The 27,002-nt window shown below is 45.6% G+C and overlaps 1 protein-coding gene across 5 annotated transcripts in view; it reads left to right on the top strand.

Moving 5' to 3' along the window:
• LOC145358793 (CUGBP Elav-like family member 4) overlaps positions 1–27,002 on the top strand; it is a 484,168-nt gene that overhangs the window by 393,473 nt on the left and 63,693 nt on the right. For 3 of the 5 annotated variants that reach the window (XM_080213088.1, XM_080213086.1, XM_080213089.1), the window contains 2 exons: positions 22,380–22,508; positions 24,781–24,860. In XM_080213088.1, the coding sequence (XP_080069214.1) occupies positions 22,380–22,508; positions 24,781–24,860 (209 nt within the window). The remainder of the gene's footprint in view (positions 1–22,379; positions 22,509–24,780; positions 24,861–27,002) is intronic. The other 2 variants (XM_080213087.1, XM_080213090.1) reach the window with 1 other exon arrangement.

Below are 27,002 nucleotides of genomic sequence, written 5' to 3'. Positions count from 1 at the left end.
ACAGCATTTTCATTGCGTCTGAAACCTCGGCACAATTTCCCTTCACAAAGGCACTTCACAAAGACAAAAGGGCAAGAAGTGGCAATGAACAAATGAAGGAGACCTTTGGTCAAAGAGGTTAGTTCCAAGGGCAGTGGGGTGAGTAGGGGTGATGGGGATGAGGGGTTAGCGGGGGTGCGGGGCTAGGCATTTAGGCATTCTTCTGAAAGGAAGAGCATTTGGGGTTTAAGGTGCTGATAGATGGTTAGAGGCAGGGAAAGGGATTGGTGTTGAGAGTACCGGACCAAAGACTTTTTTTTATAGAATCTACGGCACAGAGACAGGCCCATCGGCCCGACTAAAATGCCCATCTAAGCTAACCCCATTTGCCTGCATTTGGCCCATATTCCTATCCATGTATCTGTCCAAATGCCTTTTAAATGTTGTCAATGTCCCTCCCTCAATTACTTCTTCTGGCAGCTGATTTCACATGTGTACAACCATGTCAAAAAGTTTACACTTTGTGTAGAAAAATTGCTCCTAAGATTCCCATTAATTGTTTCCCCTCTTTAACTTAAACCTATGCCCTCGAGTTCTTGATTCCCCAACCCTGGGGGAAAAATCTGAGTGCATTGAGAAAAGCATGGATGTTAGGGAACTTGGGGAAATAAGTAGTGATGTCCTGAGGAGTGTACATATTGCAGAGAAGGAGGTACTGGAAGTCTTAAAGCACATCAAGATAGATAAATCCCTGAGATCTGATGAAGTGTATCCCAGGACATTGTGGGAGGCTGGGGAGGAAATTGCGGGTCCTCCAGCTGAGATATTTGAATCATGAATAGTCATGGGTGAGGTGCCTGAAGATTGGAGGTGGCAAATGTTGTGTCTTTGTTTAAAAAGGGCTGCAGGGAAAACCTGGAACTACAGGCCAGTGAGCCTCACGTCTGTGGTGGGTAAGTTGTTGGAAAGTATTTTGAGAGACAGGATCTACAGGCATTTAGAGATGCAAGGACTGACTAGGGACAGTCAGCATGGCTTTGAGAGTAGAAAATCATGTCTCACAAATTTGAGTTTTTTGAAGGGGTAACCAAGAAGGTAGATGAGGGCAGTACAGTTGATGTTGTCTACATGGATTTAGCAAGGCCTTTGACAAGGTACTGCATGGTAGGTTGTTGCGTAAAGTTAAATCTCACGGAATTCACAGTGAGGTAGCCAAATAAATACAAAATTGGCTTGTTGACAGAAGTTGGGGGTGTTGTAGAGAGTTGTTTTTCAAACTGGAGAACTGTGATCAGCGGGGATCAGTGCTGGGTCCACTGTTATTTGTCATTTATATTAATGATTTGGGTGAGAGTATAGGATTGAATGGTAAGTAAGTTTGCAGGTGACACCAAGACTGGTGGCATGGTGGACAATGAAGAAGGTTATCTCAAAGAACAAAGAACAAAGAACAAAGAACAACACAGCACGGGAAACAGGCCCTTCGGCCCAACGAGCCCGCGCCGCCGTCCCACTGCAATCTCAGATTGCAACGGGATCTTGATCAGTTGGGCCAGTGGGCTGACAAATGGCAGATGGAGTTTAATTTAGATCAATGCAAGGTGATGCGTTTTGGTAGGTTGAACCAGGGTAGGACTTACTCAGTTAATGGTTGGGCACTGGGGAGAGTTACAGAACAAAGAGATCTAGGGGTACAAGTTCATAGCTCCTTGAAAGTGGAGTCACATTGGACAGAGTGATGAAGAAGGCATTCAGCATTCTTGATTCCATTGGTCAGAACACTGAATACAGGAGTTGGGATGTCTTGTTGAAGTTGTACAAGACATTGATAAGGCCATACTTGGAATACTGTGTATAGTTCTGGTCGCCCCGTTATAGAAAGGATATTATTAAACTAGAAAGAGTGCAGAAGAGATTTACTAGGATGCTACCGGGACTTGATGGTTTGAGTTATAAGGGGAGGCTTGATAGACTGGGACTTTTTCTCTGGAGTGTAAAAGGCTGAGGGGTGATCTTATAGAGGTCTATAAAATAATGAAGGGCACAGATCAGCTAGATAGTCAATATCTTTTCCCTAAGGGAGGGGGAGTCTAAAACTAGAGGGCATAGGTTTAAGGTGAGAGGGGAGAGATACAAAAGTGTCTAGAGGGACAATTTTTTCACACACAGGATGGTGAGTGTTTGGATCAAGCTGCCAGAGGTAGTAGTGGAGATGGGTACAATTTTGTCTTTTAAAAAGCATTTAGACAGTTGCATGGGTACGGCGGGTATAACGGGATATGGGCCAAATGTGGGCAATTGGGACTAGCTCCGGGGTTTAAAAGAAGTGCAGCATGGGCAAGTTGGGCCAAAGGGCCTGTTTCCATGCTGTAAACCTCTATGACTCTATGACTATGATCCTATCCATGCCTCTCACAATCTTATACACCTCTAGAAGATCATCCCTCAGTCTCCTGCGCTCCAAAGGAAAAAGTCCTAGCCTGTCCAACCTCTCCCTATAACTCTGTCCCTTGAGTCCTGGCAACATCCTTGGAAATCTCTTCTGCACTCTCTCCAGTTTAATAACATCCTTCCTATTGGTTTTCCCAGTCTTTGGCTGGGTGAAATTGTGGCCCTTTTGATACTGTATAATGGGAATAGGTCAGTGCAGGGGCAGTGGAAAAATAATTTCTGGAAGTAGAAAGGCAGAAGTGGGTGTTAACATCATTAATGCGGAGGCCATATCGTGTGCCAAACGGTATATCATACGTAACAACAATAGCAAAAAACTTTAATATGTAAAGCATCTCTCTTCATAGAATCCCTACAGTAAAGATGGAGGCCATTCAGCCCATTGAGTCTGCACTGACTACACCCTATCCCTATGACCCTATGCATTTATCCTGGCTAGTCCCCTGACATTAAGGGGCAATTTAGCATGGCCAATCAACCTAACCCACTTATCTTTGGACTGTGGGAGAAAACTGGAGCACACAGAGAAAACCCATGCAGACACTGGGAGAACATGCAAACTCTATACAGACAGTCAAGCCGGGAATTGAACCAGGGGTCCCTGGTGCTGTGAGGCAGCAGAGCTAACTATTGTGTCACTGTACTGCCCTGTGGGAAATTAAGATAAAAGATCAATCTTGTTGAGTGGCAGAGGAATTCTGAAAGGCCAATTCTTCCAACTCTGATTTCTTGCAAGGATGACGCAGAACTGAGGGGTTCTCACTTCAGGGAAGAGTGGAGCAGGCTGAGGAGTATTTTCCGTGGAAAAGAGAAAGTGAGGGCTGGCCCCGCTAGCATCCTTCAAATTATGAAAATGTTTGACGGAGTCAACACAGTCAAAGTGTTTCCAGTTGTGGGAAAGCCCAGGGATTGAGTTGACATCAAGAGTTTGCTGATTGTGAAAGGGGCCAGAAAGAGAGGATAGTCACTAATAAATCTAATAGTGAATTTCACTAAAGTTTCCTCGCTCAGAGAATGTGTGGAACTCGCTGCCACAAAGAGTATTTGAGGTGAAGAATATGGATTCATTTAAGGGGAAGATGGATAAACAGCTGAAGGAATAGGAATAGAAGGAGGTCTTGATGGGTGAGATGGAGCAGGGTTGGAGGATGTTCATATGGAGCGGAGATACCAATAGGGAGTTGTCCGGCTGGAAGTCTGATAAATACACTGCAGTTACCTCCATCCTAATCTGCCATAATCTGAAAACCTCTAACAGTTCCTTCCCTCAATTTCCAGCGAGAAAGTCCTTAACTTCCATTTCCTCCCCTTGCTAAACAATAATCACAAAATCATCGAATCCCTAAAGTGCAGAAGGTGGCCATTCGGCCAACTCTCCGACAGACCACCTTAACCAGGCCCAACCCTGTAACCCCATGTATTTACCCCTCTAATCCAATCAATCTACATATCTTGGGACAGATCGCCAATCCATCTAACCAGCACACCTTTGGAGTGTGGGAGGAAACCAGAGCACCTGGAAGAAACCCAGGCAGACACAGGGTGAACGCGCAAAATCCACACAGACAGTCACCCAAGGCTGGAATTGAACCTGGGTCCCTGGCGCTGTGAGGCAGCAGTGCGAACCACCGTGCCGCACCTTCTGAAAACCTTGGTGGTTTTCGACAAGGTTGTGTGCCTCGAGAGGGGGCAGGAAGAGAAAGCTCTGGCCCGATGGGAGGCTTTGTGAACCGTGTAGGGTTTTTGTGGAAATGGCCCCTATTGCATTGTACGTGCCTCAGAGGCTCAGGAACCATGTGCTTGTGTAATCTTTCTTCACGTCAATTAATGCTGGTAATTCTCTGGTTACATGTGTATCTGTCTGAGAGAAAGAGATCAATTTCCTTAACAATGAGTCAGCATTAGACGGATGGTGCTGTTTCACACACTCTGCTTATGGACTGACAGGCACGGTGTAGCAAGTTACCATGACAACTGCCACTGACAAATGGGCAAACGGCCTGCTAGGTTTTGTCAGTTCCATTTGAAGGCTGCAAGACAGTGAACTGTAATCTTATGAACGCTAAACAGTCCTTAAATATAACAAGGTTAGTGTTAAAGAATTTTTTGTTCTAATACTTTCCTGGCAAATGGAATAAGTGCTGGCTTTAGTACTTTTCTTGTGATGGTGTGATTCTTGCGGCCTACAGTTCCACAAGTTCCCAGTGGCTCCCTGGTGCCTTCCTTAAGTGTCCACCTCTAAAGCTTGGGTCCAGACAGCAAGTGTCAACAGGCTATTTGACTGTCAGAGCCCTCACTGCAGAGCCTGCCCTCTGTCTCCTTCCCAGTCATCCCAACGTCTGAATCCAGGCACCAAAACTGGGGATTCCCCACACCCCATCCACAATACAATCCCATTGGCACTGAGGTCAACTGTGATGATGTGTCCCATCAGAATTAGAACAGATTAGGTACCCAATTTGGATCTACTGGTCTGGGTGCCTTGGTGGCACGTGGGTTGCTGCTTTTAGCCAAGATCGTTTGACGAGAACTATATGGAAAGACAAAGATCAATCATAGTTAAATCTATGTGACAGTTCATCACATTTAAATATCTGAGCAAAAGGGGCAAAGAAGATTTGCATTTATATATCTCAAGGGCAGCATGGTGGCACAGTGGTTAGCACTGCTGCCTCACAACACCAGGGACCCAGGCTTGGATCACTGTCTGTGTAGAGCTTGCACATTCTCCCCGTGTCTGCGTGGGTTTCCTCCAGGTGCTCCAGTTTCCTCCCACAGTCCAAAGATGTGCGGGTTAGGTGGATGGTCCATGCTAGATCACCCTTTCGTGTTCCAAGTTTTGTAAGTTAGATGAATTAGCCATGGTAAATGTGCATGATTACGTGGAGAGGGTGGAGATAAGATACTCTGTCAGAGATACGGCACGGACTCAATGGGCCAAATGGCCTCCTTCTGCACTTTAGGGATCCAGAACTTCCCAAAATGCTTGACAGTTGTTAAGGTGCTTTTTGAAAAGCAGTCCTGACTTCAAAATATATCAGCATTCCTTCACTGTCGCTGGGTCAAAATCTTGGAACTCCCTCCCTAACAGCACTGTGCGTGTACCTACAGTACATGGACTGCAGCGGTTCAGGTAGGCGGCTTACTACCACCTTCTCAAGGGCAGTTAGGGATGGGCAATAACTACCGGCCTAGCGAGTGACACCCACATTCCTTGAAAGAATAAATTGTTGTAACGTAGAAAACATGGCAACCAAATGTACACAGCAAGATCTCACAAACAGCAAAGTGTTAATGACAGGATAACCTTTTTCACTGAGTTTGGTTGATGAATAAATATTGGTCAGGTTACTGTGAGAATTCTTCCTTGGAATAATGCAGAGGGATTATTTATGCCTTTTACATTTGTCCCAAGCTGGGGAGGCTGTAGTATTGTCGCTGGACTAGTAATCCAGGAGCCCAGAGCAAGATCTGGGGACCCAGGTTCAAATTCCACCATGGCAGATTGTGAAATTTGAATTCAATAAAAATCTGGAATTAAAAGCCTACAGATGACCATTGTCGTAAAAACCCATCTAGTTCAGTAATGTCCTTCAGGGAATGAGATCTACTGTCCTTACCCAGTCTGGCCTACGTAGGACTCCAGAGTCACAGCCATGTGGCTGATCCTTAACTGTCCTCTGAAAGGGAGGGGCAGTTAGGGATGGGCAATAAATGCTGATCCAGCCAGCGACGCTCATGTAAAAATGAATAATGAAAAAGCAGAATCAATAATTCAGGGAAAATTTGATGCTGTGCCACATGAGGAGATATTCACAATGATTGAGAGCTTGTTCAGAGAAATAGGTTTGAAGGAGTGTGTTGAAGTGGGGAAGAGATAGCGAGGTGGGCAGCATTGAGCAAGGAATTCGAGAACAAAGAACAGTACTGCACAGAATCAGGCCCTTCAGCCCTTCAAGTCTGCGCTGATCATGGTACCTGCCCAAACTAAAATTGTCTGCACTTACGGAGTCCATATCCTTCTATTCCCATCATATTCATGTATTGGTCTAGGAGACCCTGAAATGCCAGTACTGAGAACTTCCAATTCGTTGGGAAATTAATGGAATTGGAGTTGGAAGAAGGTTTCACACCCCTCACTGATATCCCTCTCCTGTCAAATAGCTTCCTGTAAGGCTGGTTCGTTTAAAATCAGCCCCGTTTTTAAACTGTGATAGGCGTTACTTGATTTGATTTATTATTGTCACATGTATTGGTGTGCAGTGAGAGCTATTGTTTCTTGCACACTATACAGACAAAACATACCATTCATAGAGTACATAGGGGAGAAGGAAAGGAGACAATGCACAACGTTGTGTTACCGTTACAGATAGGGAGAAGCAAAGATCAGTTTAATGTATAATAGGTCCATTCAAGAGTCTGACAGCAGCAGGGAAGAAGCTATTCTTGAGTCGGCTGGTATGTGATCTCAGACTTTTGTATCTTTTCCTGATAGAAGAAGGTGGAAGAGAGAATGTCCGGGGTGTGTGGGAGTCCTTGATTATGTTGGCTGCTTTTCCGAGGCAGTGGGAAGTGTAGGCAGAGTCAATGGATGGGAGGCTGTTTCAGAGAGATGTTTCACTCAACATCTAAACCATATGTCATACCTGGCCTTGAGATACTGAGATGGGGGCTGGATCTGTCTGGCTGATCACGTCCTGCCACCACTGCCAGCGAACATGGAGAATCTGGTGTTTAGCCAAGTCTCTGTTCGCTGCAGCAGGACTGGAGAATCCCAACTGCGGGCAAAGTCAGAGAATCCGACCCAGGGTGACTGAAATAAATGTGTAAAATATCTCTATCCTGAAGGAAGAAGGTGGAAGAGAATATCTTCGGGATGCGTGGGAGTCCTTGCAGTTACAGATAGGGGGAAGAAAAGATCAGTTTAATGTATAATAGGTCCATTCAAAAGTCTGACAGCAGCAGGGAAGAAGCTGCTCTTGAATCGGTTGGCATGTGATCACAGACTTTTGTATCTCTTTCCCGGCGGAAGAAGGTGGAAGAGAGAGTGTCCGAGGTGTGTGGGAGTCCTTGATCATGTTGGCTGCTTTTCCAAGGGAGCGGGCAGCGTAGACAGGTCTAAATGTGAGATTTCTTTCTTTTCTCCTCTTTTGCGCTGATCTTCAAATGTGATAAATCAATCCTTTCGGAAGTGCCCTTGGAATGTTGGCGAGCTAACCTTCTCCCAACTTCCCAAAGTGGCTACGTGGCTTCCTTCCCAGCAGATGAGCTGAACCCGGTGTTGTCCGGACGATGGCCTTGCCAGATTCAAATTAATAAAGCAATAAAGCCATGTGTTGCAGTCACGTCAAATTGAAAATGTGGAACAGGACGGAGATTAAAAGCACGGTGACGTCTGGAAGCCCATCTGTGGGGCCTATGGGGATTTGAGTGTGACGGACACACTCTGATGTGCCGAGTGGGAGAAGGTTAAAGCTGAGAATGAAAGAAATGCTACCTGTTTGAGGCAGAGAAAGAAAGCAATATTTCTGCATGACATTTGTTAAATATTCAAGGTGTGAACCTTGCAGCCGTCGCCACAGAATGCGTGTTGGAAACAAAAGATGATCAGAGAGTCTCGTAATCCAGCCTGGAGCATCCCCCCCCCAAGCCCGGTCTACCTCATCCAGTGGGTGTTGAAGATCCCACGGCATTTTGGAAACAAGAAATAGGAGGCTTCATCTGTGTGTCAGCTGTGGTTCAGTTGGGATCGCTGTTGCCTCTGAAACATGGGGCACGATCTTACCTACCGTTCACGTCACGGTCCCACTGCAGCAGGATGGGAAATATCCCACCAGTGTGAATGGTGTTAAGATTCCAGCCACAGTATCATAGAATCCCTTTAATGCAGAAAGAGGCATCTGGCACATCGAGTCTGCATCGATCACAATCCCACCCAGGCCCTATTCCTGTAACCCCACATCCCCTGACACTAAGGGTCAATTTCCCAAGGCCAATCCACCTAGCCTTCACTTCTTTGGAGTGTGGGAGGAAGCCGGAGCTGGAGAAAACCCACGCAGACATGGGGAGAATGTGCAAAACTCCATGCAGACAGTGACCCGAGGCTGGAATTGAACCCGATTCCCTGGGGCTGTGAGTCCGCAGTGCTAACCACTGTGTCAACCTGCTGTCCTCAGCCACCTCTTCCTTCTCCTCCAAGCTCATAGGAGGAATGTCTGGGAATTAGCAGGTCAGAATTTAGGAGAGTAAGTATGTGGGGTTATGGGAATAGGACCTGAGTGGGATTCTGGTCAGTGCAGACTCGATGGACTGAATGGCCTCCTTCTGCACTGTAAGGATTCTATGATTCTATGGTAGAAGTGCTCTTTCAGTCTCCATGAGGGGATGTTAGGCCTGCCATAGGACTTAGCTACAAGAGTAGGCCATTTGGCCCTTTGAGTCTGCACCGCTATTTGATAAGACCCCGTCTGATCTGGTGGTGGTCTCAACGCCACTTTCCTGTCTGCCTTTTGCAACCTTTGACTCCTTTGTCTATCAAAAATTGACCTCCATTTAGGACTTTCCTTCCTTTGGCCCAACTGAAGTCCCTTCCCAATCAATCTGACATCTTTCCCTGCCCCGCTGCCCCCCCCACTAATTATTTACCCTAGTACTGAAGACATCTGCAGTGGATTTCAGCAGTCTGTCAGCTGTCATCCCTTGAAATTGCCCAACAGAAGGATAGTGAGACCAGACTCGAAAATAACCTGGGCCTCCCAGACAGGCTGACCACTCACATTCCTGCCCCACGGCTAAAGAGACCCCCACTGTCTCAACTCACATATGAGCGTCTGAATAAAGAACAAAAACAAAGAAATTACAGCACGGGAACAGGTCCTTTGGCCCTCCGAGCCTGTACAATCATACTGCCCAACGAAATTAAAACCTCCTACCCTTCCCAGACCATATCCCTCTATTCCCATCCTATTCATGTATTTGTCAAGATTCCGCTTAGAAGTCACTATCGTATCTGCTTCCACTACCTCCCCCGGCAGTGAGTTCCAGGGACCCAAGCCCTCTGTGCAAAGAACTTGCCTTGTACATCTCCTTTAAACCTTGCCCCTTGCACTTGAAACCTGTGTCCCTGCTGAATAGGTTAAGGCTGGCAGAGTTGACAAACCTTTAGGATCGAATTTCTAGCAATTGTGAATGAATGTACAGTAAAATCTGGGAACATTGCCATATTCAGTTATGTTTATTTGTGTGTTTCTGTTGAGAACATTACCAAGAGAGCTTGAGAAACTGCCCCAAATCTACCTTTTATTTCTTTTGGTCTTTCGTTCTATTTTTTATTCCCCCCCAACTCTTCCCCCCATTTTATCCCGTTTCCTTATCTTTGCTCCCTCTTTGCTTCCCTTTGCCCCTTTTCTCAATTTTACCCTCTCTCACCCATTTCCCCCCTCCCCCACATCTTCATTTACCGTCTCTCTGATTTCAGCTTCTCTGCTGTTTGGCCATTCACACCTTCTATTCTCTCCATGGGCTGCCATTAGCAGCCTTTCCCCTTGTATTCGTGGCTATGGCTCATTTTTCATTCCCTCACCCTGCAGTATAAATATCTCCCACTTTCTGTGGCTTTTTGGCTTTGACAGAGAGTCATCTGGATTCAAAACTTTTCTCTCCTCACAGATACTGCCAGACCTGCTGAAATTTTCCAGCATTTTCTCTTTTGGCTAACTTTTTACACTCTGTTTATATCATTGCTCAGTCTGTGGTTATATTGATGCAATACAGACCCCATTTACCTTTATAAAACCAAACAGAAACATGAAATGAAAAGAAAGATTTGCAATTACCTTTCAGAACCTCAGATATCCCAAAGACCTTTACAGTGAATTAAGAGTTTTTTGAAGTGCAGTCACTATTGTAACGTATGGTTGATTTTTACAGAGGGTTGCAGAGAGTGGAGGAGGTTAGAGGAGGTTAGAGGTGGGGTGTGTGTGGACTGTCTGCCCCCCATTCCCACCAAAAAGTCAGCGAGTAACTGACACACTGGCGACCCAAACCAGATGAGGGTGAGACTCCCCCCCCCTTCAGCCTGGGGGGAGACCCACCCTCTAGAGCGGCCAGTGAACTTGATCGACTGCCAGCTTGAGCAGACCTGGCAGCGCCAGGGTTCAGTCGTGGACAATGCTGGGACTGCGAGGAGGAACAGGAAGAAGTGCAGTATCTGCCGGAGATGGGAAAATCTTTAGGGGAGGGGGCAGGATCCAAGAGCTAAGGGTGAAGGAAGGAAGGAAAGAGGGGAGGGATGGGCTTTGGAGGGCAGGCAGTGGGTTGACATCTTGCAGGGGATTGCTCCTGATGAGCACAGGGTGATCCCCAAATGATATGCCCCTCCTACAGCTCAGTCCCAGGAGGTGTGATTGTGGAAAATTATCCATAGCCCATCCAGTCAGAAGGGTTGACTTGCTGGTGAAGCAAGGATGTATGAATGGATCTACCTCGCATTAAGTTGATCTTCCTGTACCCTAGCTATGACTGTGATACTACATTCTATACTTTCTCCTTTCCTTCTCCAGTTGGAATCAAGCTGTAGTGACAAGGAAAGGCTCCATCTCTGTTCTCTGTCACATTAGTCTGAGGTCAGGTACCAACTGACTCAAGAACAGCTTCTGCCATCAGACTTTTGAATGGACCTACCTCGCATTAAGTTGATCTTTCTCTACACCCTAACTATGACATTTTCACTACATTCTACACTCTCTCCTTTCCTTCTCTATGAATGGAATGCTTTGTCTGTATAGTGCACAAGAAACAATACTTTTCCCAATACGTCTAGCAATAATAAATCAAATTAAAAATTAGCTATGGAAGCAGACAAAAGTCTACTTTAGCTAGTCATTCCTTACACACCCACCATACTGTGGCTTGGGCAGTGCAAACTCCCTGTCAACTGGGCTGCCAATTTTGATGCTTGCCCACCTTGCATGTCATGGGGGACAGCTCAGGGCTACGGGGGGAAATGGGGGGGGGGGGGGGGGGGCTTGTCACCCTTCGTATCATGTAATCTCCCCCCCCACCCCCACCTTCTCCCTCCCACTGAAAATACACCCAGTGGCGGGGGTGAGAGACAAGGGGAAAAGGGTGTGTGGGACGGTGTGGGGCAGGATTTTTCAGGAGGGTGGGTTTAATATTCTGTCTGTAGGAAACAAGGATCACATGCCTTCAGAAAGGAAGGGAATGTCAGGAGGGATCAATAATGAATGTTATGTTGAAAGATGCAGGAGATAAGCAAAGGAGCTGATTGATAGTAAGTGCTCCTGAAAGGGAATTATCAGAGCCAAAACCTCCTACTCCTCCTTGATTTTAACGGCAACTTGTGTTTCACAGAACCCCAGCTTTAACTCTGTGAGATGACCTCCCATTCCCAAGTTCAGCCCCTGATGCAGATACACAAATCTTTGATTATTCTGTGTGACAGAAGCCAGAACCGCTTATGCGCACTGTGACATTTCACTCTGATACTGTCAGAAGCAATAAGGATTAAAAAAAAAATGTTTTAGCACCTTCAGAAATCTCTTAGCAATATTTATACGCAGTGTAGATTTCAGTGTATCCCAGTGAGCGAGTCAACAGCTTTGGACTGCTATGATTGACAGGATGTTAAGGGACCGAGGTGGGACGTTGTGTGTCTTATTTGCTTTACTCGGTAAATTCATTTTGGCTTTATGTAGTTAGACATCAGATTATATCCTTGAAAGCACAAGAGAAAATGCTGGAAGATCGCAGCAGGTCTGGCAGCATCTGTATGGAGAGAAAAGAGCCAATGTTTCACTTATCCCAATACATGTGATAATAATAAATCAAATCAAAAACTAGCTGTAGAAACAGATGATAGTCTACCTTAGCTAGTAAATCCTGCTGCTCTTTTCTGTCCTGACAGAGGCTTTTATGTTTTAAGTTTACTTATTAGTGTCACAAGTAGGCTTTCATTAACACTGCAATGAAGTTACTGTGAAAATCTCCCAGTTGCCACACTCCGGTGTCTGTTTGGTTACGCTGAGGAAAAATTTAGCGTGGCCAATGCACCTAACCAGCGCATCTTTTGGACTGTGGGAGGAAACCCACACAGACACGGGGAGAATGTGCAGACTCCGCACAGACAGTGACCCAAACTGGGAGTAGAACCCAAATCCCTGGCGCTGTGAGGCAGCAGTGCTAACCATTTGCCACTGTGGCACCCTGCCAGACCTGCTGAGATTTTCCAGCGTTTTCTCTTTTGGTTGCGGATTCCAGCATCCGCAGGAATTGACTTTTATCCAGGGATTATATCCTTGTCCTTGTCAACAGCAAGTCAAACCTTTCTCACTGTGCAGCTTATGGATAATTTTCCACAGTGGCATCTCCTGTCACTCAGGTGGGTGCTACGTGCAACTCAGCAGGGTACCAGGGCTAGATTCTGCTTGTTGCCATGTTAGCTGATGAAGTTATGAGGAATTTCTATTAAAAACCCTGCTTTAGTCAGAATAATGGCCGGAATTTTACCACCCGCCTGCCCACCACGGGAATCAGAGCAGGCGAGGGAGTGGACCATGGAAAGATCAGTTGACCTGGGGCAGTTTTGGGAGGAATATGGCTGTAAAATCCCACCCATTGTGCTCAATTTTGGGCATCATACTTGAGGAAGGATGTGAAGACTTTAGAAAGAATGCAGGAAAGATTCACAAAAACACTCCCCCGGGTGGAACTTCCAATCTTCTTTCTCTGCTCCATAACTAGACTTTTATCTGTTACCCAACAGATTTTTGAATTGATTTTTTATTGTCTCATATATTGGGATACAGTGAAAAGTATTGTTTCTTGCGCGCTATACAGACAAAGCATAACATTCATAGAGAAGGAAAGGAGAAAGTGCAGAATATAGTGTTACAATCATAGCTAGGGTGTAGCGAAGGATCAGCTTAATATGAGATAGGTCCAGTTAAACGTCTGATGGCAGCAGGGAAGATGCTGTTCTTGAGTCGGTTGGTACGTGACCTCAGACTTTTGTATCTCCCAATAGAAGAAAGTGGAAGAGAGAATGTCCAGGGTGCGTGAGGTCTTTAATTATGCTGGCTGCTTTTCCAAAGCAGTGGGAAGCGTAGACAGCGTCAATGGGTGGGAGGCTGGTTTGCGTGACGGACTGGGCTTTGTTCACGACCCCTTGTAGTTTCTTGTGGTTTTGGATGAAGCAGGAGCCATACCAAGCTGTGACACAACCAGAAAGGATGCTTTCTGTGGTGCATCTGGAAAAGTTGGTGAGAATTGTGGCGGATGTGCTGAATTTCTTTAGCCTCCCGTGAAAGTAGAGGGGTTGTGGGCATTCTTAACTATAGTGTTGGCTCGGAGGTGAATTACTCTTCGCAGGGCTCCTAGCCTTTGACCAGCTCTGGTAGTCACGGTGTTTATATGACAAGTCCAGTCCAGTTCAGTTTCTGGTCATGGTAACCCCCAGGATGTTGGTAGTGGGGGATTTTGTGATAGGGTCTGAAATGCATCTCAGAGCATGGTAGGAGCAGATTTACTGGTGGCTTTTAAACGGGGATTGGGTAAGCATCTGAAAAATGTGCAGGGTGACGTGGAAAGGGCAGTGGAGTGCGACTAGCTACATTTGCTCTTGCAGAGAGCTTTACAGACCCGATGGACCAAATGGCCTTCTGTGCTGTAACCTTCCTTAATTATGTTCTTCACATTAATAGGGTAGCAAACTGTGTCTTGTTGGGTTGCTTGGGAACCAGAAGGTTGTGGTTCCAGTCCCGTTTCAGAAACTTGAGCACACAATCCAGTCTGACACTCCAATGCTTCATTTTTGGAGGCGCTGCCTTTCAGACAAGGCCCCACCATCTGCTCAGATGGGTGTGAAAGATGCCACGGTAATCTTTCAAAGAGGAGCAGGCATCCCGATTAATAATTAGACGTCGACACCAACATCCTACAAACAGACGACTTGCCCATTGCCACGTTGTCCTTTTTTGTGGGAGCTTGCTGTGCACAAATTGGCAGCTGCATTTCCTAAACTGGGACAGCAATTACCCTTCAAGAATGGCCGTACAGCACATTGAAATATCCTGAGGTTTTGAAAGGTGCTGCATGAATGCAAGTCACCCTTTTGCTTTCCTTTTGACTGATGCTCAACTTTGCATTTCAGAAACACATTGGCTGGAATTCTTCCATGGAATTCTCCCATCCCGCCCTCCACTGGAATTTTAGCGCGGGTCGGGGGGGGGTTTGCGGAGAATATGAAACACCATTGACAGCTGGGTGGAGAATTCTGCCTGTAAATTGTAGGAGGAAGACATAATGAGGGAGGTGGCACAACTGGAGTTACAGAGGGAGGTGTTGTGGGGGAACCTCGATTTGGAATCTGTGAAGGGTACGTTCCCTGGTGGGCAGACAGTGGGCTTTACATGAAGCTTTTATCCCTTGCATGTGGATATTTCAACAACACTTCTCCAATGACACTGAGCAATTCTGGGTGTTAGTTTGGGAACTGGCCGTGTGTGGTTAGCAACCATTTTCTTTGTTCTCTCTTTGTTGTGAGCACATTTTTCTTTGCAATAAACTCAACAGGGCTCTGAAACGTCTTGTTTTATTTCGGGCTGCTGTTTAACGTCACACTGACATTTTAAAATCCATCTCATCTTAGTGACACACAATCTTCTGCTAAACGGGGAAATAAAATAACAGAACGATACAGCTCAGAAGGAAGCCATTTGGCCCTTATGCCTGTGCTGGGTTGTTGGAAGCTCAATGCAATTTTTAAAAGGAATCATTCATGGGATGTGAGCTTCGCTGACCAGACCAGCATGTTCTGCCCATCCCCAGATGCCCTTGAGAAGGTGGTGGAGAGCTGCCTCCTTGAATCTCTGCAGGATATGCGGGACGGGATTCTCCAGCCTCCGAGCTGCTGTTTGCTAGTGGTGGGATTCTCTGGTCACATCGCCGTCAATGGAAATTTCCAAAGACGCCGTTCTGTGCTGGTGGGAAACCCGCAGGCGGGGGTACGCATCCGGCGGGACAGGAGAATCCCACCGGCGTGAACGGCTCGAGAATTCCGACCATGGTGTAGATACACCCACAGTGCTGTTAGCTAAAGATCTTTTATCCAGTGAAGGAATGGTGATGTGGTTCCAAGTCAGGATGTGAGTGACTTGGAGAGTAACATGCAATGGGTGGTGTTCCCATGTATCTGCTTCCCTTGTCCTTCTAGGTGGTAGACGTCACGGGTTTGGAAGCTGCTGTCAAAGAAAACCTTGACAAGTTGCTGCAGTGAGTCTTGTCAATGGTACACACAGCTGTTACTGTGCATTAGTAGTGGAGGAACTGGATGTTGAAGATGATGGATGGAGTGTTAGTCAAGCCGGGCTGCTTTGCCCTGGATGGTTTGGAGCTTCTTGAGTGTTACTGGAGCCTCATCCATTCGGGCAAGTGGAAGATATTCCATCACACTCCAGACTTGTGCCTTGTGGCTGGTGGGCAGGATTTGGAGAGTCAGGAGATGAGTTACTCAGGAGATACTCAAGACCTGCTCCTGCTGTTACAATATGTATTAATCCTGCATCTCTGCTCTTTTCCTCACAGTCTTGCCAATTTTTCCCCTTTGTGTATTTAATCCATTCCCAAGGTAATTGGTAGCGTGTTCTGGTACGACTGAGAGAATACACTGGGGAGTCTACAAATATTTCCATGGGAATTCTCAGTGTAATCTCAATGCTTTTTCTCATTATAAACAAGTATCTGAGCTGCGGCCTTCAGCATTTTCTAGTCAGCAAAATGTTGCACAAAGAGATCTAGGGGTACAGGTTCATAGCTCCCTGAAAGTGGAGTCACTGGTGGATAGAGTGGTGAAGAAGGCATTCGGCATGCTTGCTTTTATTGGTCAGAACATTGAATACAGAAGTTGGGTGTCTTGTTGAGATTGTACAAGACATTGGTAAGGCCACAATTGTGTACAATTCTGGTCACTCTATTATACAAGTTATATTATTAAACTAGAAAGTTTGCAGAAAAGATTTACTAGGATGCTACTGGGACTTGATTATAGGGAGAGGCTGGATAGACTGGGATTTTTTTTTCCCTCGAGAATAGGAGACCCAAGGGTGATCTCACTGTAAAATAATGATGGACGTAGATAAGGTATATAGTCAACATCTTTTCCCAAAGATAGGAGCATCTAAAACTAGAGGGCTTAGGTCTAAGGTGAGAGGGGAGAAATGCAAAAGGGTCCAGAGGGGCAATTTTTTGGTGAGTGTCTGGAATGAGCTGCTAGAGATAGCAGTAGAGGCAGGTACTAGGACCAGAACTAAACTAGAACCAGAAGGCACAACCTCAGGCTGAAGGGCTGATTCTTTAAAACAGAGATGAGGAGAATTTTTTTAAGCTAGAGAGTGGTGAATCTGTGAAACTCTTTGTCACAAAAAGCTGTGGAGGCCAGGTCATTGAGTGTCTTTAAGACAGAGATAGATAGATTCTTGATTAATAAGGGGGTCAGGGGTTATGAGGAAAAGGCAAGAGAATGGGGATGAGAAAAATATCAGCCATGATTGAGTGGCAGAGCAGACTCGATGGGCTGAGTGGCCTAATTCTGCTCCTAAGTTTTCTGGTCTAATTTTGTCTTTTAAAAAGCATTTAGACAGTTATATGGGTAAGAGGGATATGAGCTAAGTGTGGGCAATTGGGAATAGCTTAGTGGTAAAACTGGGCAGCATGGACAAGTTGGGCTGAAGGGCCTGTTTCCGTGCTGTAAACCTGGGTGAGTGCCGTAGAGATCTGTTACTGAAGTACTGAGCGTGGTGCACTGACAGCTCTGTTGAACCTTGTTGTGTAACTGCCAAATAAAATTTTAGATTAATATCACTTGAGTCATGTGACAGGAGGTCCCTCCAGTCTGTCTTGTGGTGACAGCACATTGCAAACCCATGACCTCTGCCGCCTAGAAGGACAATGGCAGCAGATGCCTGTGAATGGTGGCACTGCGTGTCCCCCTTTAAGCCACACACCATCCTGATTTGGAACTATATAGTCATTCCTTCGCCGTCACTGGGTCAAAATGCTGAAACCCCATTTGTAACAGCACTGTGGGCGTACCTACACCATATAGACTGCAGCTGTTCAAGAAGGTGGCTAACTACTGCCTTTTCAAGGGCAATTAGTGACAGATAATCAATGCTGGCGATGCCCGCATCCCATGAATGCATAAAAGGCTGTACATCATCCCACTTGAGTTATCTGATCCCAAATCCCATTCCATTTGATTCACATGATATTAGATCGGGACTATTTGAGTGCCATTCAATTATCTCCCGCAGTTCTGAAATTGCTTTAATGTATGCATAAGCTGTGCTTATATCATAATTGCTCTTTAATGCCCCCCCTTCCCCCCCCCCCAACGATATTATTTGTCAAAGGAACTTAATGTAGAGCAGATTGATGATGCTGTTCTACGAGACGACTTGAGCCGCAGCTCCCGTCCTCAGTGCGTCTCCCCTCCGAAAATCCTGAAGCTCTCTTTAAACTTGAGGATGACATTGCCTGATTATATATCACTTCCTGATCCAAGTTCTTGTCTTTTACTATTTTCAACCTTGGCGCGTCCAGCATTGTGGGCGTTTGTTGCAAGTTCTCGGTTAAAAGCCTCTTGGGTGCGATCCCAGTCTGCAGTCCTTATTAATGGCGTGTGTGTGTGTGATCTGCTTTGGAATGTAGGATTTAAATTGAAGTGAGGTGCCCTCACTGAGGCTCCGGGGGTTAGTGACATTGGAATAGAAACGAGGCAGTCTTTACCGTCGAGGGGCCTTAGCTCATTGCGACTGGGACTTGTAATGATGAATGACAATCGGAGGAGAGTGAGAAATGGTGGTCACATTTACTGCGTTGTATTATTCTTGCAGACATTAGATTGCAGTTAAGGATTTGTTGTTCTCAGTGTTTTAGCCTGCACTTCAATATCTTTCTTTACAGCACAGTGGTTAGCACAGCTGCCTCACAGCACCAGGGAGCCGGGTTCGATTCCCGGTTTGGGTCAGTGTCTGTGCAGAGTCTGCACGTTCTCCCTGTGTCTGCGTGGGTTTCCTCTGATTTCCTTCTAGGGTCCAAAAGACGTGCTGGTTAGGTGCATTGGCCATGCTAAATTCTCCCTCAGTGTACCGAACGGGGGCCTGAGTATGGCTACTAGGGCCTTTTCATAGTAACTTCATTGCGGTGTTAATGTAAGCCTACTTGCCACTCCAACAAATAAATAACCATAATATAAATGCTTAGAGTTATAGGGTGGAATTCTGCCATGATTCGGCTGGCAGGTTCAGTGGCGGAGGTCCATTTTTTTCTTCAACGGTAGGTCAGCCATGCTGAGTGTCTTTTCAATATGGCACCCTGAGATTACTCGTGTCATCAAAGAACAACACAGCACAGCGCGGGAAACAGGCCCTTCGGCCCAACGAGCCCGCGATCCCTGGCGCAGAATACGCCGCTAAATCTCCAAGCTGCTTAGTGAATGAGATTGGGGCCACAGGATGTCAATCATAGAACCATACAGTGCAGAAGAGGCCCTTCAGCCCTTCGAGTCCACACCGACACATTAGAAACATCTAATCTCCCGCCTAATCCCATCTGCCAGCACTTGGCCCACAGCCCTGAATGTTGTGATGTGCCAAGTGCTCATCCGGATACTTTTTAAAGGATGTGAGGCAACCCTTCTCCATCACCACCCTCCCAGGCAGCGCATTCCAGACTATCACCACTGGGTAAAAACATTTTTCCTCACATTCCCCCCCCAAATTCGTGTCCCTCACCTCGAACCTGTGTCCCCTTGTAACTGACCCTTCAACTAAGGGGAACAGGTCCTTCTTATCCACTTTGTCCATGTCCATCATAACCTTGATCAGGTTGCCCCTTAGTCTTCTCTGCTCCAATAAAAACAACCCATGCCTACCCAACCTCTCTTCATAACTTACATTTTCCATCCCAGGCAGCATCCTGGTCAATCTCCTCCAGTGCGATTACATCCTTCTGATAATGTGGCGACCACAATTGCACACAGTACTCCTGCTGCGTCCTCACCAAAGTTCTATACAACTCCAACAGGACTTCCCTGCTTTAGTAATCTATGATTTGATAGATAAAAGAATGTGAACCTGATGCCTTTTTCACCACCCTACTAACATGCCCTTCCGCTTTCCGTGATCTATGGACAAAAACGCCAAGGTCCCTTTGTTCCACAGAACTTCCTGATGTCCTACCATTCATTGAGCAATTCTTTGTCAAATTAATGTGGTGTAATGTCCTGCTAACCTCCACAGCTGGAAACACTACATTCCCACTTCATGAAAGTTAGTCCCAATTGGGAAAATGCCATCCATGGAGGTGTTTATGTCATAGAAGGATTCAATTTAGCTGATCAAGCCCATGCTAACTCTTTACAGAGTGTTCCAGTCAGTCCCAAATTCCCCACTCAATCCCTGTAGTTTTGCAGGTTTCACATACACCTCCAATTTCCTTTTGAAATCATTCATTTTCTCCTCTCTCACATGGGAAGTGAGTTCCAGATCTTAAACACTTGCTGCTTAAAATGTATTTTTCCTCACATTTCCCCTTCATCTCTTGCCCAAAACCTTAAATCCATCTTCTTTCATCCTTGTACAATCAGCAGATGGCACCATTTTTCCATGCACACCTTATCAAAAGGCGGCATGGTGGCACGGTGCGTAGAGCTGCTGCCTCACAGCGCCAAGGACCCGGGTTTGATTCCTGGCTTGGGTCACTGTCTGTGTGGAGTTTGCACATTCTCCTCGTGTCTGCGTGGGTTTCCTCTGGCTGCTCCAGTTTCCTCCCACAATCTGAAAGACGTGCTGGTTAGGTGGATTGACCCGAACAGGCACCGGAATGTGGCGACTAGGGGAATTTCACAGTAACTTCATTGCAGTATTAATGTAAGCCTTACTTGTGACTAATAAGTAAACTTTTTATACTTTATAAAACCTTTCAATTCTTGTACACCTCTCTCAAATCTCCCCTAGATCTCCTTTGCTCCAAAGAGAACAATTCAGCTTCTCTAAGATCCCCACAATCTCTGGAACCATTCTGGTAAGATTTCTTCTGCACCCTCTCAAGGACCCTCACATCCTTCCGAAAGTGTGGTGACTTCATTGCAGATGTGTAGGGCCATCCAGATGAGCCCATAGCCACTCAGTGCTGCTCTCAGCAGTCCTACATTCGCCTACCCAGAAATATTACTAACACCCTGCTGAGGAAGTGTGAGGCTGGATCAGTCTATGAAAAAGTGGTGGGATTGTTGGCATTCATGACCTTTCTCTCTAGGATACGGTTCCCCCAGTCTCTACACAAAATGGTGGTTCCATCTATCCTAGATGATGGCTTTTGTCATGTATTAAATAGATTAAGAGAATTACTTTAAATGTTTGACAGTCCGCAAAGTATAAAAGTCTGGATGGGATGGTGGATGGCACTGTTAGCACAGTGGTTAGCACTGCTTCCTCACAGCACCAGGGACTCGGGTTCAATTCTGGACTTGGGTCACTGTCTATGTGGAGTTTGCATGTTCTCCCTGTGTCTGCATGAGTTTCCTCCTGGTGCTCCAATTTCCCCCTACATTCTAAGGATGTACAGGTTAGGGGGATTGGCCATGATAAGTGTCGAGGGATTAGCCGGGTAGATATGTGGAGTTACAGCGATAGGGTCTGGGTGGGATTGTTGTCGGTGCAGGTATGATGGGCTGAATGGCCTCCATCTGCACAGTAGGGATTCTATGATGTATCTTGGGGTATTAAGGGGAAATAGATTGGAGATTTTCAAACCATGAGAGGTCTGGCCAGACTAGATAGGCACTGACTGATTGCTAGAGAACCATTGATTTTGAGGTGATTGGCAATAGACTTGCGACACAAAACACTTATGACATGATTAAAAACATTTTCACACAGCAAGTGGTTACAGGACATGGATTGTACTCTCCAAGAGTGTGGTGGAAGCAGGAACTTTCAAAAGAGGAATTGGATAATTATCCAAAGAGAAAACATTTACTGGGTGTATTGTGCTAAAACTGTATTTGGGGTTGTGGGTTCAAAACTAAAAGGAAAAGATATGGGTTGCACATGTAGATTCACAATAACACAGAACAAGTTTTTTTTTGATTTGATTTAATTTTGATTTGATTTATTATTGTCTCGTATTGGGATACGGTGAAAAGTATTTTTTTGTGCACTATACAGACAAAGCATTCTTAGAGTATGTAGGGGAGAAGGAAAGAAGAGAGTGCAGAATGTAGTATTACAGTCATAGCTAGGGTGTAGTGAAAGATCAACTTAATATAAAGTAAGTCCATTCAAATGTCTGATGGCAACAGGAAAGAAACTATTCTTGAGTCGGTTTATTGAAGATGTTTTCTCCACAGAACAGAAACTGACACTCAACCAGGAGCCTGTGAAATAACCCAGTGACATCACCAGCAAATCATGTGACCTGTCTGACAGCAAACATACAACCACTTAAATATATAAAACACAGGGCTATGGGGAAAAGGGGATTTTCACAGTAACTACATTGCAATGTAAGCCTACTTATGACTAATAAATAAACTTTAAAACTTAAAATTAAAAGAAGGGATCAGGTGTGTTGCTCTTGCAAAGAGCTGGTGAAGACACAATGGGCTGAATGGCCTCCTTCTGCACAGAACAGAACTGTTCTGTGATTCTATTCTATGATTTGTGTTCCAGAGTTTGGTTGGGGTGGGTAAATTGATCCGGTAATGTTTGGTATATGAACGGCCCAAAAATGAGAAATGCTGCCATAACCATTGATGCCTTTTGCCTCGATGAGGAGAAAGTTAACAGAAAATGATATAAACAGCCTTGTCCCTGGATGCAGATCCGCAGTCTCTGAACTGCACTAAACAATATATCTCTTTGTTTCAGAAGACAGAAAATTATTTGTGGGCATGTTAAACAAACAACAGACAGAGGATGACGTGTACAGACTCTTTGAATCTTTCGGTGTCATAGAAGAGTGCACAGTTCTACGAGGACCTGACGGCAACAGCAAAGGTAAGTCAGTGTGAAGGTGAGACCATTATCACTGAGTGTTGGATGTTGGTGTGTCAGAACGCGACCTGAGCTTGAGAGGTTACAGCTGTCAGGAAAGACTGAACGGGCTCTCACCTTAGCACGGTGGCACAGTGGTTAGCACTGCTGCCTCACAGCGCCAGGGACCTGGGTTCGATTCCCAGTTTGGGTCACTGTGTGGAGTTTGTACATTCTCCCCGTGTCTGCGTAGTTTTCCTCCGGGTGCTCCAGTTTCCCCCCACAGTCTGAAAGATGTGCTGGTTGGGTGCATTGACCTGAACAGGTGCCATAGTGTGGCAACTAGTGGATTTTCACAGTAACTTCATTGCAGTATTAATGTAAGCCTACTTGTGACTAATAAATAAACTTTGATGCGGTTGTTTCTTCAGAAGGAACTCTTCAACATGCAGCTAACAAAAATACCACAAAACTTACTCCAACTTATAAATCAAAGAAAGGGTTTAATAAAGAAACATCATTACTCCAAACTTGGGGCCTTGCCCTGGGCCACTCCAAGCTCCCCATAATTCCACGTAGTTCCTTATTTATAGTGAATCAGCTGACTATTGTGTCAATCTGTAATTGGTTCCATGGCTTACTGGGTCAGCTGACTCTTACACCTTATTCCGTTTGGTCACATTACATCCAATCAAAGTTGTCACCCGTTACATTCTAACAGGGGTGGCCATTGTAAAGATTTTACATTTTTGTCAGCAGGGAGGGAGGTGGAACAGAGGGTGGGTAGACTGCTCACCCTCTTCCCCCAGCTTTTCGGATCATTGGATCAAGCATCGGATGGCTGATCGGGACAATCCAGAGGGAAGGCAGCCAGTTGACAGTGTGGGGGCGGGTGGGGGGGGGGGCAGTGCTCCATGTTGTGTAATGTCATGCGGCAGAGGGTGAGGTGGGGGGATGCGGGGGGTGGGGGAGGGGTGGGAGTGGGAGGGGAGGTGGGGGGGTGGTGAGGGGTGATAATGCCATGAACAGGAAGTCAGTAATAGTTACAAATTTAAAGGGACCCTGCCCTCTGAATCTGCCCAGCTGTGTTGCAGCAGGCTCAGGAAAGTTAGTCAGTGATATCAAAACAGGATGCCACCTTCCCCAGCAAAATCTCGCTGCTACAGACAGCCATGGTCCCAGTTCTCTAGTCCCGCTCCTCCCCCTTTGTGAAGCCTCATCGTACCTGCTGTAAAACACTCCCAAACCTTTTCAGGACCAATGCCCACATAATGCAGTGAGCAACAAAAACAGTTGCGTACAATTGGCTCTTCAACAAGCTGAGTCATTTATAGATTGATGATTCAAAATGGCGGCTGGGCTCCTGATTTCTCAGCCCCGATTGGCGCAATGACATTGCGTGAATGACCTAACATTATCATGCTGTATTTAACGCTCGCACACAGCTGGGGTGTCCCTCCTGCCAGGAATACCCAACCCAGCAATTGTGGGAGAGACAAAAGCTAAGGCCATAAATGTAAGACAGTCACTGCCAAATCCAAAATGGAGTTCAGGAGAAACCTCCTTTCTCAGAGAGCAGTAGGAGTGTGGAACATGCTACCGTTTGCAGCAAATAGCAACATGTTTTGAAGGGGAAGCTGGAGAAACAATGAAGGAAAGAGGAACAATTGTAAACATTGACAGAGGGGGGTGAATTTAAACCATGGCATCATAAGACATAGGAGTAGAATTAGGCCACTTGACCCATCAAGTCTGCTCCGCCATGCAATCATGGTTGATATTTTTCTCATCCCTATTCTCCTGCCTCTTCCTCATAACCCCCGATCCCATTATTAATCAAGAACCTATCTATCTCTGTCTTAAAGACATTCAATGACCTGACCTCCACAACCTTCTGCGGCAAAGAGTTCCACAGATTCACCACTCTCTGGCTGAAGAAATTCCTCCTCATCTCTTTTTTAAAGGATTGTCCCTTTAGCCTGAGGTTGTGCCCTCTGGTTCTAACTTTTCCGACTAGTGAAAATATCCTCTCCACATCCAGTCTATGCAGACCTCGCAGTATCCTGTAAGTTTCAATAAGACCCCCCCTCATCCTTCTAAACTCCAACGAGTACAGACCCAGACTCCTCAGCCGTTCCTCATATGACAAGATCTTCATTCCGGGGATTATTTTTGTGAATTTGTGGTGGGATGAAATTGGTATGGAGCATATATACCAGCATAGGCCATTTGGGCTGAATGGCCTGTCTCTCTGCCATACATGCCATGTAATTCTGCCTTTGTTGCCCTCTTGTAGGTTGTGCATTTGTGAAGTTCTCCACGCATGCTGAAGCCCAGGCAGCCATTAACGCATTACACGGCAGTCAAACAATGGCGGTGAGTTTTGCTCTATCAGCTGCTCTGAAGGAGACAGCATAACTTGGGAGGTTGTGATTGGATGAGGCGTAGGTGACACAAGTGGTTCGCAAGGACTAATAGCAAATCAGGAGATGTTGTGTGTGAGCTTACTGTGTGTTTTTAAAAATTTATTTGTGGGATGTGGGTGTCTCTGGTTGGCCAACATTAATTGTCCATCCCTACCTGAAGGTGGTTGTGGGTAAGCTGCCTTCTGGAACCACTATAGGCCGGTTGGGGTAGGTGCGCCCACAGTGCTTAGCCTTTTGGCTAAGATCAAGCGTCAGATTAAGCCCAAAATGGGATGCAACACTTTATCTTGTCAGCTTGTATCTTGTTTGTCTTTCTTCTGGGGACCATGAGTTGGATTCAGTTGGAATTTAAATTGGGTTTTTGGAGCTAGAGGAATGGAATAGGGTTTGTCCGGTCCATTCTGCCTTTGTAACTTTAAGGAAGGAGTAAAAAATGGTTTTTAAAAGTTATTGTTTGTAATCCAGCTGTTCAACTAAATTAATGGCGTAGTGGTATTGTCACTGGATTAGTAATCCAGAGACCCCAGGATAATGGGGACCCGGGTTCAAATCCTACCACGACAGGTGGTGGAAGTTAAATTCAATAAAAACCTGGAATTAAAAGTCTAATGACAACCACGGAACCATTATCAGATTGTCATCTGGTTCATTAATGTCCTTTAGGGAAGGAAATCTCACCTGGGTCTGGCCTACATGTGACTCCAGATTCACAGCATCTTAAGTGCCCTCAGGGGTGGGCAATAAATGTTGGCGCAGCCAGTGACGTCCACCTCCCATGAATAAAGATAAAATAAAAGGACAGTGTGATGGTATTTTCTATGGCTGACAAGACTAGGTTTCAAAATGTCTTTCAATTTGTTTGTTTTTTTTATTGGGGGGAGTGGGGTGGGGGGGGGGTGATTTTTATGTTGATAAGGCATTTGTAAGTGTCATGAAGCAGAGGTTGATGCCCTCTCTGAGAGCTAACATCTACCCACTCAAATAGGAGTACCTTACCTCATAATCCGTTAAAGAGTGTGTGAGAAGTATTACGATCGGCCCTTCAGCAAGTTTTACTGGTTAAATCAAAATAACTACCTGAGATTCTCTCTATAAAATCAATAAATAACATTTAATTTACCTAACAGTGGACAGGTTAACTAAACTATTACAAATTGCATAAAACGCTATACTAATGGAATACTGTTTAGATAAATACAATTCCCACTTATTAACAAAAAAAAGGAATATTTTTAGTCACTCTCAAACTACAACCAGGTTTTATCTTCTGGAATCTTCCATCTTCTTTCTTCTCAATGGAATCTCTGGCTCCTTTTGGTACCATTTCTAGTCAGATGAGACTCTGAGTTAAAAGCTATGAGCTGTGGCAGGGATAGTTGTTGTGGCAGAGAGCAGTAGCTGTCCCTCTCTCCCTCTCTTAAAGCTGTGAGCTGTGCCAGACAGCAGTAGCTGTCTCTGTCTCTCTCTCTTTCTCTTTCTTTCTTTCTTTCTCTTTCTCTTTCCAAAGCTGTGAGCTGTGACAAAGAGCAGTTGCTGGCTGTGTCTCTCTGGAGCTGGGAGCTGACTCTTATACACTTGATGACATACCCACAATAGGATTGGTTCTCAGGTTAACAAAACATCAAATTTAAATCTAATAGGCTGCTGTTAGCAAAGTGCCAAGTTTAACCTGATTGGACAAAATTCAGTAGTGTTGTCTTGGCAACAGCACTGCCTGGCCTCGCGATATAATGTTTCGGTCTGTGAACTGCATGTACCTGTACCTCCTTTCAAAGGGACCATGCAATTTTACAACACTTAGCATTTTATGACTTTTTAAAATAACTTTACAAACACCAACGTCACAAAAAAATAAATGAGGAACAAAACTTTCATGCCCCCACCCCGCCCCCTCCCCCAAGGCAGGGGCACTTGTTGGCAGCTTGTGAAGGACAACTTTAAGTGCCTGGTGCTAGGAAATGCTTCTTTCTTAAAAGACAACTCAACAAAGGGAGCGGCTTTCCGGGGAAGGCTGTGGAGGAGGCAGGGATGCTGGAACGGGCAGCGTTCTTTGCTGGCACTCCGGTTTCGGAGTAGAAGGCGTTCCATTCCC

Source organism: Carcharhinus amblyrhynchos, chromosome 26, assembly GCF_965287045.1.
Source record: "Carcharhinus amblyrhynchos chromosome 26, sCarAmb.v2.hapA, whole genome shotgun sequence".
Lineage (NCBI taxonomy): Eukaryota > Metazoa > Chordata > Chondrichthyes > Carcharhiniformes > Carcharhinidae > Carcharhinus > Carcharhinus amblyrhynchos.
This window is presented reverse-complemented; position numbering and strand designations above follow the sequence as displayed.